The sequence below is a fragment of the Perissodus microlepis genome, chromosome 17 (genome assembly GCF_051167445.1).
Source record: "Perissodus microlepis isolate ML-2025 ecotype Zambia chromosome 17, ASM5116744v1, whole genome shotgun sequence".
Taxonomy (NCBI): Eukaryota; Metazoa; Chordata; class Actinopteri; order Cichliformes; family Cichlidae; genus Perissodus; species Perissodus microlepis.
In genome coordinates, this window is record NC_140477.1 from 30,640,703 (window position 1) to 30,657,065 (window position 16,363).

Here is a 16,363-nt window from a genome sequence, read left to right on the forward strand (position 1 = left end):
GTTACCAAACAGCGGATCATGGAGATTAAGGGGAACTATTTTTCCAGTAAAGATAGAGCTAAACAAAGCTGAAATTAGTTACTGAGAGGTAACCCTACATGCAGGAGCATATTTATTCCATCAAAGCATTCACATTTACTGCTACGGAAATATCCCTTCCCCTATACTGCATACGTAATAGTAGTATAAGTAATACTGTATATAGTAATATTAGAAGAGCCCATTTTTGAAAAGACCTCCAATATTGCTTTTGGTGCGGTTGGTGCAGGCAGACACATGAACAGACAGACAGACAGATACCTGCTCCTGAAAACCATCTGTGCTCTTCTGGCCTTTAGTCTGCAACAGGCAGCGAGCGCTCTGAGGCCGTGGGTTGGTGTGGGTGGTCATAACGACCTGGTTGCTATGGCCCATGCCCTGGTTGACATGGTACTGAGGATTGGTAGCGGGCTGATGGGAGGTGTGAGAGGTATGGGGGTTGTACTGGGGTTGGTTTCCGGATTGGGACAGGGCCATAGGCAGACCACCGCTGGGGTAGACCTGTCCAGGGGCTGTATGGAGAAAAACAGGCTGGTAGCATCTAACTCTAAAACAAAGCTTCTAAAATAGATATGTGTACATGCTGTTAATGTGAGGCACATGGATTACTGCTGCTAATCAAAATTTCTACATTCTTGCTTAAAAAGGTCTCCTTGTGAACATTTATAAATAGAAATAAAATGATTTTATTGCCAATACCCTGGGACATGTTGCCTTGGTACTGTCCCGGCCCCCCAGACGGAACCACTGACAGCTGCATCCCTTGGTTGTATTGGCCTCCTTTGTTCATCATCCCATCGTAGCCCTGCTGACCCACCACACGATGAGGTGTAGTGGCCGAGGAGGAGGAAGAGGAAGTGACGATCATGGTGTTGTGTGATTGATGGGAAGGGTTGTGGGAATGGGCGCTCTGTGGAAGGAGAGCGGGAATACATGTAACGTGTGGTTAAGAGTAATTGCACAAATAGTTATCTTTATCACCGAGAAGATGCTCAGCATAAAAACAAAGATGAGATGCTTCACTGAGACGTGAACAGATCTCACCTTTTTTAACAGGTTGTCAGGTGGGACGTCCCTCCTGCCTAGTGAATAGGGAGCCCACTGGTTGCTTCCTGACACCCCCTCCTGGTCATTGTCCAGCACGCCACCCTGCTGAGACGGGGTCTGAAAGAGACAAAGTGGTCATTACTGACAATGAACATTAAACTCTAGCTACCCCAGTCATGTCTTCCTATTATCTCCTGGAGTTTCAGACAGCTCATCTGAGATTCAGTTGGAAGAATGAACAGAGCTGGAACAGATTTTTCTCCTTCGAGATGAAGTCATGTTAGGCGGTGATAAAACCTGTGATATCGTGCTCAACGTGAACAGATTGTTTTTATGATTCACCCTTTTTTCCACACCAAAAGCCCCCCTAAAACCCACTTAAATGAGAGGAGTTTTTCAGAAAAAACCTTGAAAAAGTGTAACACAAAATGCTAATGGAGTCTAAGTAAAATGCCCTTCAAAATAAAAGTAACACATTTCAACTCCATTTCCACTTTGTGTAGCACTTTTCCCCAGTTTTACTACTTTTGCAGACAAATCACCATCTTCCATATAAACTGCTGGCAAACGATGGCAACCTGCAACCTATTTCAACCAGTGACTGGCAGCAACCTCCTACAAATACTCGAGAAGTGACTGCAGAATACACAGTTTTTCTTAGTGACCAACTGGTGGTTGCTAGATTGTCACCATCTGGTCCCCAGGCCTGTGTGACTGAAGCCTAAATGAGCCGTGCCCACATCAAACCACTGAGATATTCACAGAAATAGCGACTGAAACTTTAAAAAGTTTGAAATAGCAATTTGGTCTATTGCCATTTCAGATACTGATGTTTATAGTTTATATTGGTTTTTGTTGCTGTTGCAAAGAAACAAAGAATGTCTCTTTAAAAAAAGTACTTGTTTTCACCTTCTAAGACATCATCAGCGATGGCTCCAACCCTAACTATAGCGCCCCCCCCCCCCTTTTTTTTTTCAAAAGAGTCAATTCTATCTGTCTCCAAAATATAGAGTAAATATAGACTCATGAGTGCTAGGCTATCACCTAGCACTCATGAGTCAGACCTTAGAGGGTTAAAGTCATTCAGCCCTTCCTCTGGGCCTCTTAACCAGTCCAAAACTGATAATTAATGATTATCAGAAAATCAATGGGCACTACATTCAGAAGATGTCAGCTTCATAAGGCTGATGTGATATTGAAACAATATATTGGTTTATCCCTGGAAAAAAAACCTGAGTAGTAATCTGTTTGTTTTCCAGAGTTTAGTGTCACTTCGTGGAGAAATGACAGCGATATTAAAAGCTGGTAACAGCTAAGCTGGCCTAAGATGATTGAAAACGCTGTAAATGAGGAATGCCTAACATGTGTCAGACAAAATTTGACTGACAGACTGTGACTGCTGCGAGAAAGAAAAAACAAGTTTCTGTTTGTTGTTATGGTAAGTGACATATTTCAAGTTTTAAATCCATTAAAACAAACCACCACCAGGCTGCCACACTGGGCACTGAATGATTTCAAGTCATGCTGAGAAAAAAAAAAAACAAAAAACCCCTCGGGATTTTAATGGCTTTCTCCAATTCTTATTGTTGGGTTGTAGACAGGGAACATATAACAGTGACTAAAATAGATTGCGTGGTCATTGTTTTGTTTAAATAATAGTTTGTATTAGCGGCGAGAATGTAAAGAGGGAGTAGCTGAAGTTGTCTTTAATCATATACTGTAAGCATCAGTAACATTGTTCTTGGAGGGATACTCACAGCGTTAGCAGATGGAGGTGGAGGTAGTGGCAGCCAGCGGCCAGCAGGGGGCTCATGCTTAGTGTTATTGTAAAGGTTAAAGTTCAAAGTGCTGCTGCGCCCCTGGCCGTGACCCCCGCCCTGACAGAGCATGCCCAGCGTGAGCGTGTTGTGCTTTAGGACACCACTCTGATTGGAGAAGACAACATCACACGACATGGGTGAATGTGGGGAGGGGGGGAGGAGGAGGAAGGGGCGGAGCCAACACAGCGGGCTGTAGCATGGCGACAACACACTGTGAGCTCCACAAACAAACAAACAACAATAACACTGATAATAACAGCTACAACAACAGCAACAACAACAAGAGTGCAGAGCTGCTGAAAGCACAGAGAAATGTTAGCTAGTGATCGGTCAATACACACAGAACAGTGCGTCATACAGGCAACAACAGGTGGATCAGTTCATTCCAACATTTGCATGTAAGGCTTTCAGATTAGCTGTCGCGTAACATATCTGACAAACAATTAAACCAAACCTATAACCAAAAGACTCCATTTTTGATGATGCATCAGGCACCGTGTGATGGGTTTGGTGGACCATATTGTTTAGATTCTGCAGGTTTTTATCTTTTTTTCATAACTGCACGCTCCAGACCTCCTCCCTAGCATGTCTGATTGTCCTGTCTGCTGAGGTACTGCTTCTCAGTAATTAGTTTGACATTTTCAAAAATAGGCTCATTCGCTTTCTTGCTGGGAGTTAGATGAAAGGACTGATAGCACTCTCATGTTTGCAGGTAAGTATAAAACTGGAGGCCAAAGAAAGATAGAAATCCAGAAAACACCATTCAACAGCTCAATCCATCCTCAGTGCTCAAAATGTGAGAATTTGATTGGATTACTTTGCCTTTAGACAGTTTAAGCTGCACTTCAAGTCTATAGCTTTTTATTTATCAATCTAAAGTATAACTGAGCTGTCACGAAAGTATTTTCCTAAATGTTACTCCTTTGCAGTGATACTATTGCACGATCCTTAACGTGTGATTGTGCAAAACAAACAAAAAGGTGAAAATACAGTTTTTTTTCATTAAAATCCTAATATGGAGATGATCCTGCTGACTTTTTATTTGTTCACAAAAAGAAAGAAGATTTGAGGACACGACAAAAGATCAAAATATTTATCACAATACAGAATTTACTGCGCTGTCTGTCGTAGTGAGTTTGTGGTCGGTCAGGCTGACAGAGTGACGGTGTGAAGTGGAAACACATGAAGCCAGACATGAATCTGGTTAACCTTACAACACAGACTTGCACAAATACACACAGGGAGGGCTTCCGAATGCTTTCTATGTGTACGCGTGTGTTTCTCTCTTACGTGTGTGTGTGTGCACTGCACTGACATACCCTGTCCAGTCGTTTCGCCTCTATGTGCCTGAGTAGCTGTTGCCTCCAGTCGGCAGGCATCTTGGAGGTGATGTCTTCAGGTTTCTGGGGTACAACAGGTCTTACTTTGATGGTGTCATCAGGTGGCTTCTCGGGGCAGGTTGCCAGGGTGTAGTCAGGTGGCATCTTCTCTAGCAGGGCGGCCATGGTGGGACGGGCGGACACCGGACGTGCCTGAACACAAGGGAGTTAATATTTAAACATAAAAATGTACAAGGTCCATAATTAACAAGTGTTCATATTGGAACATTTTGTGGATAAAAAGATAAATGCAAGACGGAGACCAACATGGAGTGAAAAAGTGTCAGTTTATCAAGTGGCTAAAAATGAGTGTTTTTTAGGTATTAAATAACATATGTAATGCTATTTATGATGCTTACAGCTTGTTTCACTCCCACAAAGTGGTTTAAGGACTTAAATAAACAACAGACTAGTACCACTGGATGTTCCTCAAAATGACTAGAACACTTAAATTGCTGTTTTATTCTGCCAACCACTTGCAATCACAAAAGGAAAGACAGTGTTGGTCAGTTGTTTAAATCAGTATCAACCCTACAGCATGCTACTAGCTCTGTGAGTGTGTACGGATAGGTTTTTGTGTCAATTGTTACTTTACGTGTACTAAAAAGCAGGAAGGACTCAAAACTCAATGCAAAACATTTAATGTATAATAGTCTCACTGTTTGCTTTCTTAGTTTAGCATCGATTTGCGATGGACTGGCAACCTATCCAAGGTGTACCCTGCCCCTCACCCAATTACAGCTGGGACAGCTTCCAGTCCCAGTATGACCCATAAGAAATTATCACTAAAAACACAGTACTTCTGAGACTAATCGCTATCTGCTTTAAAGGTGTCTTTGGGTGTCTGTGTGTGTACATGTGTGAGTGGATAAGTGGATCGATGGACAGACGGAATTACTTTGAAAGGTGATCCAACCGGCAGCTGTTATATTTCAGTCTGGATCAATAGGTGGTCTGATCAACTGAGTGATACTGCTGCTGTTTAGCAAAGCTGGAAATATTACTACCGTAATTGTCGGGCTATAAGCCGCTACTTTTTGCACAAGCTTTGAACCCTGCGGCTTTTAGTCAGGTGCGGCTTTTCTATGGCTTGTCCATGATTTTTATCATATCGTAAGACGATTTGTTTTGTTTGTTCCGCTGTTGTACGGCACTACGTTGCCTGGCGGAAGGGCATGTGATCAGACACACAGTATCGGGGTTCAAGAGTGGTATGTTGGTCACATGTCCATCCGCCAGGCAACATAGTGCCGTACAAGTAGCGCGAAAAACAAACTTCAAAGTAGCGCTATGCGTTCAGCGGGAGTCGTGGATGACGAGCGGCGATAAACTTGCGAAAAGCAAGTTACGCTCAACTCCACCGGTGGAATCTGACAGCGTGGAAAAGTGTGAAAACATCCATGATCACCAACGGATTTCGAAGGGCTGGACTGCTGCATGATGGAGAGGAGGACACCACCACGGCCCTTCTGAGGGTGTTCGACTCTGACACTGACAACGAGGATTTCTTTTTTTTGTTTTTGAAAGTGACAACAAAGGAAAGAAGCTGAGAGTGGATGACGTAGCCATCCTGAGCCTGTTCGTATCCGACACTGGAGAAGAGGACTTTGGTGGTTTTAGTGCGCAGGAAGATGGTGGTGAGTGACTGACTTTTCTTCTTGTTAAAGCCGTGTCACTGCACCTGAGCCTAAAAGGTAGTCCGAATCTATTTTTCTGGTGTGCTGTAGGTTATTGTTATGTACTACATTTGTTACTCATTTATGAAGCACAGTACATGTTTCGTACTTGTAATTACCGGTACTTGTACTTATACCTAAAAAGTTATGCAAATATGTACCCATAACTTGTTTTTCAAAATATTAATAAAAGGGGTGTGTCTCCAAACAGCCATCTCTTTCCTGACAATTCCCTATGTGCATATTCTCTTACATATGATAAGTCAACATTGAAACACCTGCGGCTTTTAGTCAGGTGCGGCTAATGTATGTACAAAACAGGATTTTCCCCTGATTTTAGCTTGTGCGGCTAATATTCAGGTGCGCTTTGTAGTCCGGGAAATACGGTAATAGCGATCAATGTGATTGGGTCACATGACACATGTGAATGAAGATAACACAACAGCGATGCAAACATTACACCAGCTGCCTAAAGGTGAGGCTCTTTGTGTAACAGCTGGTGTGTTTTCCAACCTTCAGTTTTGAGTGTTAGCTAATGATGGCAGGAAAAAGACAGCGGCCACAAGCGCTCTATGTAAGCCCTTACGTTCATTCCCATGCCCAGCTCCTTCTTGTTGAAAGGTGCCAGATGAAGTGATCTGCACACCTAATCAGTATGCTGCTGGACACTTCACTGTGACTAATTTGGGAAAGTCTAACTTGAGGCAAACCCAGAATAGCCTGAAGGGATTATTTATGGACGAGGGATCGCCTTCAGAGATATGACTGAGGCAAAGGACACCAGTGCTATGCCTCTTAGTTCGCTACTACAAAAACCTGAACCTGGGTACCTATAAGAAAATGGAAGTGAAACAAAGCTATAATTCTGCATCCTCAAAGAGACGACATAAAAGCAGGCATATTAAAAGCAGGGCAGATTATTCTCCTGTGTTCCTGTGTTGTAACTGAATCACTGTGGCTTTTGACTGCTGACCACACAAAACAAGATATTTGAAAATGTCAGGATGGGATTTTGAAAATGGTGATCTGCCCCTGTTATTGTTTTAAGGCATCTTTAAAGAAGGCAAGTGATACTTAAGTGTACAAAAAGAAACTGGCAGATTTGCCTGTAAGGAAAATAACTGTTAGTTAGAGCCATTATGTTATAACTGTAACATGACTCTTTCACTTTAATACTGCCTCTTTTTAAAGGGCTCAGTTAAGAAGTAGAAACTTAAACACACAGACAAACAGTGTACCTGAGATGCTCCGTAGGTCTCAGTGCTATAACTTCTGGCAGACAGGGGACGCCGCTGAGTCAGGCTCTTGGTTGGATAACCAATCATGGGCTTCTTCTGCTCCTGGTAAGTGGGGTAGTCGTCGTCATAACGACCGTTTCTCTTGTTGTGCAGCATCTGACTCTGGTTGTCGGCCATATTACTCATCGCGGAGTGCTCCATGGGGGTGGAGTAGACAGCCCGGCCATAAAGAGGGGGATCCGCCTGAGGGTCACAGATGGGAAGTGAGTGGGAGTTAAAAAAAAACAAAAGTATGAGCTTTCATCCTGGCCTCAAATAAATGCATGGAGATGGGGATGAGCCTTAACAAAAACTAACTTTGGGTCTTAGGGAATAAACAGTGTGTGAAAGAAACACATTTCTATGATTTACTTTACATTTCAATAAAGTACATGAAAGGGAAAATCACATCCATTTATGGAATATGAGCATTACTTGTTTTGTTGTGCTTACCTGTTGTCTGTACTGAGACTCTTGGAGCGCCTCCTGCTGAGCTTCGTGAACCCGTCGGAACAAGGCGAGCTCCGTAGAGCTCACCAGTGAGTCCGCTCTTCTTAGAAATCCTGGTCTGGAGCGCTGACTTGGGATTGGCTGCTGCTGCTGGCTGGGCGGACCATCTTGGTTGATTGGCGACTGGGGGAAAGAAAACATCTCCAAGGGTGGATATGCACGATACCGAGGGCTCACTAGCTCTTTGGGTAGTGTCTTCCCTGGTTGGTTGAGGTACTCCAAAACCTTCGATGAGTGGTTGACATAATCTGGTGTGTTTGGGAAAGGGGGAGGGACCCGGCGATCCATGGTCACCTGATTGGTAAGAACAGAATTGTTTGTTTAACTTTGTATTGTTTGGTTTCAATCAGATTATTTTAGTTTTATTGTGTATGTCTAAAAACGTAATATATGAGCACTACCAATGGTTCACAACTCCATCGAACCTGCGGGTTGTAGTTGTGGTCAAAGTGGTAAGCCTTTTGTGGGATGGCAGGTTTTTGGTTCTGTCGCTGGTTTTGGTCGCCAGATCCGTGTCCGGGGTATCCCATCTCCTCATCTAACATGGGGGCAGACTGTGACCGTGACATGTTGGTCTGCTCCATAGAACCGGGGAGCTCTGGACGGTCCAAACTAGTTTGCTGCTCAATGGATGAACTATAGCTGTCCATGGGAATGCTGCAGAGGAACGTGGCATCATTAGAAATCAACTTCAGTAGCTGCAATCGAGCTTGAGCTTTCTGTAAGAAGAATCAGAACAATATCTACCTGTAGACCTTGTAGGAGCCAATGTCAATCTCGTCTATGCTCTGTGACTTCTTAAACTTGGATCTCGTCTCCTTCATCATGGGGGACAGGCGATCTGAGCTTTTACTCATCACCACGGTCACCTTGTTGACCCCGCCTACACTGAGCTGATCCTTCCTGTTTTGCTCCCCCTCATTGTCGTGATATGTCCAGCTGCCGGGCAAAGGCACTGTGCTTTGCTGAAGCCTTGGGGGAAGAAATAATCAAGGATTATGAGTTGATGATAGGGAAGTGTTTTTCAATTATGAAGCACAGAAACAAGCTGGATTAGAGGAGTGTTACAATAGTAGAAACTGAATTTTTTGACTAATGCAAATTACTTCCACACCATCAGTCAGTTTCTTGTGATGCAGCTGCACCAAAATTTGAGACTAAGGCTACAGCTCACAATTATTAGAAATGAACTTTTTTTTTTTAACTTTCTTTGGCATATCAAAATGACCTTGCACTGTCCCCAGAAATACATTTTATAGTAACATAAAACTAAGAAATGAAAACTGAAATGTTTTCACAATCTCAATTTAGTGACACTTTGGTGTTTTTGCATTGCAACAAAACTAAGTTAAGTAAGCTGATTTGTTATTTTATTGATGTGCAAATAAAAACAGTCACAGTTGTAAAACTTTCAAATCAACGGCTTTAGTTATAACAGCTCTGATATGTTTATTTACTACAAAAACCCCAAAGACTGCACTGTAAAAAGGATTTGAGACCTGCAAACTCTTGGAATTATTAAGCTTTTCCAATAAAATTGTAAGTGACCGTCAGTCACTTACCTTGAATCCATGTCCTTGCGATCAGGATTGGGGCTGGAAGTAGGTGTAAGGTCCAGCTTGGAAGGAAAAGCGGTTCTGTCCTCCAGGGGGCTCGGGGTCCTGGTCCAATTCTGCCAGGGATTCTGGGAAGGATGTCCGGAGGATTGCGAGTCATTGTCCTGGTTGGGTCGTTGGTTGCCGTGGAAGGGGAGCGTCTGGGTGTCCAATTCCAATGGGACTCCTACAATTCGGTCTTGCCTAAGGAGGGGGCGGCGGCCGTGTGTTGATGAGCTGCGAGGCTTAGAGCCCAGCGGAGGGTTTCCCTGACTGGTGGTAGATGAAGGAGGATCCAGAGAAGACTCCTCTGCATCGAAACCCGTGTTGTCGTAGTGAGGTGCGTCAACCCAGTCAAAAGGCTCACTAAGTGGACGCCGATCCCCGCGTTGCTGCAGGGTTCCTGATGGAGGAGTTTCTCTCTGAGACAGCAGGGGCTTGGAGTCAATGGGCTTGGGAAATGACTGGGCAAGTCTACAAAGACAGAAAATATCAATCACTGATTATACTGTGGGAGAAAAACCAAGAAGATCAAAATTGCAAACAGGCGACATGCCATGTGGATGTGTGTTGCACATTTAATCAGAGACAATGAGGTCAGAGGACAGATCAGCTTTCTCTCCCTTTCTCTCTGATGTCTGTCACACCCATTAGGCCAGAAACCATGTTTGTGTTAGTTATTGTTTCCAACAGAACACATGCCTTCAAACTCCCTCACTACTACTTACAGACTACAAATATCATGTTCCACAAGTAGAAATAAAATACTGCAGTTGTACCTCACTTCAGGGCATGTGGATTAACAGATTTAGTGTCAAACAATACTAAAACCAGCTACCATCCTCCAGGGCCTGCTTAAAACAAGAAGAAACATGGGCAGGATAAGGAGAAGAAAACTAGCATTATTGGACACTATGTTTTGACTGAGCTAAGGAGACACTGTGGTGTCTAACAGAAACAGAAAACATCCGTAAGGTACAGCCAGACAGTCCAATCTGCTAAACCGAAGATTATCGGTGGAGCGAATTTGAGCATCTGTGTGTAATATAAACACATATATTGCACATTTCTGTTTTATTCTATGTCTTGCTGTAGATAGCTGGTATATCAGTGACAGATATTTTATTGTTACTGCCATCCACTCTGAGCAATATCAGAATACTTTATTAATCCCGAAGACACTGAAGACACTGTCAGTGTAGTCTATGATTGAGACTACACTGACAGTGTCATAAATATGACAGGCAGACTAAGATGACATTTTTTTTTTTTTATAGCTGTAACATTTCTGATTAGAACTCAAAACTGTCCCAAAAAGTTTTCACAACATTTTTATCCCTTTCCAGCCAACATCATCAAGTGCACTGCACCCAGACTTAAAACTTCAGGAGACAGCCCAAACCTTTTTATTTGCTTTTCTAATGCACTGGGGCAAAAAAAAAAAAAAAAGACCCTCCTCTGGATAGTAACATGACTGAAGCTCAGACCAGACAGCTTTGAAGCTGAGAGAGAAAATCCTGAAGAGAAGTCTGCAGTGTTCCAGTGAGCCTCTCTGACCTTGACAGAGCAAGCAGGAAGATGGTTGTGACAGATTACAGATGGAGAGAAACTGAAGTGGGGTTACAATTGAAATGTACAAGAGATGACGGACAGCGGGAGGGAGGAGTCATGAAACGGGCGTGCGCACCTGTTGGTCCAGTGCGTCTGAGGGGCCTGGTCCTTGCTGGGAGGCGGTAGGGCGGGATTGTGGGGGTGTCCGTGCGACAGCGTGTGTGAGTGCGTGTTGCCGGGCGGGTTGGAGGAGCCCGAGGAGCCCTGTGAGGGAGAGTAATCGGAGTAGGTGGCCGACGAGCCGCTGTGGTTCAGACAGTGGAGTTTATCAACCTCTTCATCTGTAGACTCTGGACAGACAGAAGCAGACACACAGCACGTCCTCTTTGTGATCAACATCATTATATTTTGGGATTTTCCACTGAGCTTTTGTTCTTCATGTTATTCATTTTCAACTTTTGCTTTCTATTGCATTTTGGTACCAGAAGCTTGTTTCATGTTAGTTTTCTTTCCTTAAATTTCGATTCAGTACAGCACAATCACACTATTTTTGTATTATTGTTAGTTAACTATATTAAACTTATCTTTACTATATTGCTAATTGAAAAAAATGACCAAATGAAGCTCAAAACCAGTTTTAGCAGATATACTTTAAATTGTTTTGGGAGCACTGAGGGTGAGCACTGCGGTATACCGCCAGTACATGTTTTCTGCAACTATATCTATGTCACTCCCATGCTGCACCTTTCTCTGGCCCCTTACATGTACCACCCAATTGCTACAATTACAGATCAGGCTCCACTCCATCAGGTGACCGATCGAGCAGTATCTAATGTCCTCTGGGTCCGACCTATTCTGAGTTTTTGTCCCCCAATTTAATTACCTGGAAATTCAGCCAATGCACTTTAACCTCCTAGGACCTGGCATCCACATATGTGGATGTTTAGAGCAAAATACGAAATGTTGCTCTACAAGGGCCTGATTTCCACTTACGAGGACGTCATACTGCCACTGTTCTATCAAAATTTAAAATGAATATCCTCATATGTGGATCTCAGAAACAAAAATCAGGTAAAAAAAAAAAAAAAAAAAAAAATCAGGTCATTCTTTGTTTTTATATTCATCAGGACCCAATCAGCCCAAATAGCAAAGAGAAATTGAAAATGCATGCCATGAAAGAGTTCGTGTTTTAGGAGATTAATAAGGACTTTGATTGTTTATTCCAACAGAATCACTGCCATAATCCCCCAAACACCTCCCCCCTCCCACACCACCTAAAAATAAATAAAATACCAGCAAAAAGAAAAGCAAACCCTTATAAAGACAGAAAAATATTACTATTCCAACCAAACAGCAAAACTTTTAAATGTGGACTATTAAACATCAGGTAACTCTCTTCTATGTCTCTGTCAGTACATGAGTTGATCAAAAATATTGATGTATTTTGCTTTACAGTAACCTGGTCACAGCACGATCTTGTACTGACATGTGGCATAGACACAGTTTTTTGCCTGAGAATCCTAATAACATTTCATTTTACAATAATGGACTACAGAGCACCAGAAAAACAATTTCAAAGGACTAGACGTCTTTCTGAAAATGTTCTGATGAGATTTTAAAAAGTGCTCCCTTCTTTTTTTATCTTCTTCTTTGTTTTTACACCATTTTGTCTTTATTTATTCATTCATTCACTTGGTTATTATTAAACTCTGGCTTTTTTTCCACTGTGTGTTCTTTGTCCTGCCTCACTCAACTCACCCCAGCCGGTTGTGGCAGGTAGCTGCTTCTCCCTGAGCCTGATTCTGCTGGAGGTTTCCTTTAAAAAGGAAATTTTCCTTCCCACTGTTGCCAAGTGTTAACTTATAGGGGCTCGTCTGATTGTTGGCTTTTCTCTGTATTATTGTAGGGTCTTTACCTTACAATATAAAGCAATTGAAAAGAATTCTTCAATGTAACGTGCCAACACAACGCAGAGCAGCATCCTAAACTTTACTCCCACAGAGGTTCATTATCTTGTTAGTAGTGTCATACATCCTCACTGCCTTCTGGACACTGGGGCATCAAATCAGAGCAGTTTGACTCCCTGGGATAATTCATAAATACAAACTGTAGAGCAGATAATTCCTAGGTTAGAGAGAAAATGACATTGCTCTCATTTAGATGACCCTTGTTTCCTTTTGAAAATGCTCTATTTTAAAAAAGCCCTCTGTAAGGCTAGGACATCTTACTATTTATTACTGATAGAGGAAACAGGAACAACACCAGGTTTAGTTCCAGCACTGTAGCCAGGCTGACAAACAGTGCTCCTTTAACTAGTAAGGACTTCATGAATTTCTTCATAAATAAAATTTTAATCATTAGGGGAAAAAACTTCATAGCCCTCATAGCCGTCCCAAGGACAAATGATTACGTTCACTAATTTTAATAACTGTGGCGATTTATTTCTCTCTCCTATCAATCTTTCTGAAATAATAATAATGCCTTCCTTTAAATCATCATCATGTCTATTACACCCAATTCCTACAAGGCTGTTAAAATAAGACTCACCATTGATTCATTCTTACATTTCAAATACCAATCATTATATTTCTATTAACTAGCTACATACCACAGGTTTTTAAGGTATTTATAATTAAACCACGACTTAAAAACCCTTTACTTGATCCAGGTGTCTAAGCTAATTATAGGCCGATTTCTAATCTTCTTTTTTTTTTTTTCAGAAAAATCTCAAAAGAGCAGTTGTAAAATGGCTGGGTCATCATTTGCAGAGGAATGATCTATTCAAGAAGTTTGAGTCAGGATTTAGAGTTCACACTAAAACAGAAACAGCACTAATGATGATTATGAATGACATTCTGCCCTCTGACAGTGGACTCATTTCTGTCTTTGTCCTGTTAGACCCCAGTGTAGCATTTTACTACAGAGACTAGAATACACTGTTGGTATTAAGGAAAATACACTGTAGTGGTTTCTAAAAGCTCTCATTCTCAAGAAGTAGCGTTATCTGGAAGACGCAAATGGAAATACAGCAAAAATGTTGAACATCATTCATTTCACACAGAGGAATACATGTTAAGGATGAGAGGGAAAGAGCTGGCTTGTTTAAAAATGTGCTCTGAGGTAAGGATTAGACTCAAATTCACAGAATTATGGGATATGCGGTCTTCTATGACCGAGACATATTTTGTATTTAAACAGAGCTAAGTAGTGCCCAATGGCCACCAACATTAAAGGAAAGCGTAAAGGCATATCCCAATAATAATGTCATCTTAATAGATATTTAATGATCTTCATTTTTAATGACTTTTGATCTCTTTAGCTGTTAGTTCTGGCATCCCAGGAACAGAAATAATAAAGTTTTTCTAATATTTTTCTAATATTTGAATCAACAAGCAAATGCACTTTACACTTCTCATCTGTTGCTCAGTTTCAAAGCTCACCTGTGACCTTTTAAAACCCCCAAACCTATAAAACAAATCAGAACTACAACCAAATCAAAAAGTGGATCAAAGACTTCTTTGAGTCGTTAACCAGAATTGTGTTCAGGGGCCTCTCGAACACTTGACTAGAAAGTGAAGGAATTGCATGCTTCCTTCGTGTTGTCATCAGATTCTTAACCCAGATCTCTGCAGTGTTCTCATTATGCATGTGGACACTATTTAGTCCACAGCACTGACGCAAGACGTGGCCTGGTTATAAAACACGGCTTTTTAAAATCTTTATTTAACTTGGCTGCTGTAACTGAAATCAAGAGCTGCTGTTGCAGAGCTGACCTGGCTGCAGACAGACGTGCACTGTGTAGATACCAACAATCTGAAAACTTCCTGAGTCAAATCTTCACAAAACAAACCAGAAGAAGCTTTTTATTTACTTCGTAAGAGCCTCCACTAAGAACTGATACTCCACTGAGGCAGACAAGCTGTTTGAGCTTTAATCATTTTGCAATAAGCTTTCTTAAGGAGGAGTGGATCATATGATGAAGCTCCGTATTAGTGAAAGCTGTCGATTGTTGCGGAGAGCTGATAATAAACTGTTTCTTTTGGAAAATGCGATTAGACACTCAGTTATTCAGAGTGGAGACAGATTTTTGATAAGGCAGTAAAAAGTGAGCTTTGTTTCTTCTCTGATGAAACCGAAGCCATCAGGCCAAATGAGGTAAAAATGACCAAACATTCACTTTAGAGGTTCGCTATGCACACTCCTCGTCACCCTCCCTCTGCCCTCATCTTACAACCCGCCCTAAAGCTCTTTATAAGACCCACATTAAATAACTGCGCAGCCTTGTTGTCTACATGTATGTACATGACTCCAACATGTTCCCTTAAAGCTGTATGTTTATGCTATAACACAGTACCTTTCTTATCCTTCCCCAGCAACACCACCTTTGGTTTGTACATTGGTGGCTCCACCAGGGTGGGCCTCATGTCAGAGATACGGATGTCGTTTGGAGAGCCGCCCATTGAATCCTGAGGAAGAAGGGGGAAAAAAGCATCAGGCATATACAGTAGAGAAGAAAAGGAAGCTTCTGTGATTTAAAAAATGATCACGAATCTCATGTAGACAATTCGTTTTGCTTGACTGGCATCAAACATACACACATTTGTTAAATAAATACACACTTTGGTAAGTATTTCAGCAGGTTCTGGAGTTCCTGATCCCCAGTAGGATCATGGAGCATGCTTGATTTCTGTTTACATTTCACTGATGCCTCAGATTCTCTTATGTAAGGCTACGTGGAGTCATTATTGTAAGAAACAACCAATGAACTAATCGCATTTTTCAGTACAGTCTGCACTATTTGAATACAGTTCTGAAAAATAAGATATTATCACCTTGTTAGAGAAAGTAAAAACTGAACTGAAGCACTGATTACGATGTATATACACATATTCCAACAAAGTTTGATGGTTTAGCTCTAAATGCAAACACGACTTTTGTTTGTCTGCAAGATCCTCACAGGGGTCCTCACAAAACCCTCACAACACTAAAGGTCAGAGCGTGAGTGAGAGTTAGAGTGACTTCAAAAGATATCATAACTTTCTTACATCTTGAACTTACAGACATATGAGTGATGAAATCTGTGCAGTGTCACACAGCTAGCACTGAATTTTGGATGTGTCCAGTGGTACCTTCTGGATATAAAAGGTATAAAAAGTCCACAAACCAAGTAAAAATACCTAATTAATTTTCTTTACAGTTCTTTTTGGATTGTGTGTGTTTCTGTGAGAGAGTGAGAGACAAACCTCAGAGCTCTCTGTCAAGTCCTCTTTGTCCTTCCTCTTAGGAATATCGATGCCAGAGTTATGCATTGGTCCCTGATCCATTAGCTGAGTCTGAGAGAAGTCCTGCATCTCTCTGTCTGTCACCTGAAAAACAGCTCCATTTTTTGAGTTGTGCACTGATTTGCTTCAAACGAACAAACACAAACATAAGAAAAGCTTTTGTTGTTCTCAGCTGTCTTCTGTTTTA

The 16,363-nt window shown here is 41.8% G+C and overlaps 1 protein-coding gene across 14 annotated transcripts in view; it reads right to left on the reverse strand.

The window, feature by feature from the left end:
* Nucleotides 1-16,363, reverse strand: part of lrrc7 (leucine rich repeat containing 7) — a 133,135-nt gene that overhangs the window by 11,322 nt on the left and 105,450 nt on the right. For 10 of the 14 annotated variants that reach the window (XM_084910714.1, XM_084910709.1, XM_084910708.1 and 7 more), the window contains 13 exons: nucleotides 16,138-16,260; nucleotides 15,249-15,360; nucleotides 11,031-11,244; nucleotides 9,311-9,817; nucleotides 8,496-8,720; nucleotides 8,150-8,405; nucleotides 7,692-8,042; nucleotides 7,200-7,442; nucleotides 4,226-4,438; nucleotides 2,844-3,011; nucleotides 1,084-1,203; nucleotides 739-949; nucleotides 301-551 (listed from right to left, as the gene is read on the reverse strand). In XM_084910714.1, the coding sequence (XP_084766840.1) occupies nucleotides 301-551; nucleotides 739-949; nucleotides 1,084-1,203; nucleotides 2,844-3,011; nucleotides 4,226-4,438; nucleotides 7,200-7,442; nucleotides 7,692-8,042; nucleotides 8,150-8,405; nucleotides 8,496-8,720; nucleotides 9,311-9,817; nucleotides 11,031-11,244; nucleotides 15,249-15,360; nucleotides 16,138-16,260 (2,994 nt within the window). The remainder of the gene's footprint in view (nucleotides 1-300; nucleotides 552-738; nucleotides 950-1,083; nucleotides 1,204-2,843; nucleotides 3,012-4,225; nucleotides 4,439-7,199; nucleotides 7,443-7,691; nucleotides 8,043-8,149; nucleotides 8,406-8,495; nucleotides 8,721-9,310; nucleotides 9,818-11,030; nucleotides 11,245-15,248; nucleotides 15,361-16,137; nucleotides 16,261-16,363) is intronic. The other 4 variants (XM_084910712.1, XM_084910718.1, XM_084910720.1 and 1 more) reach the window with 2 other exon arrangements.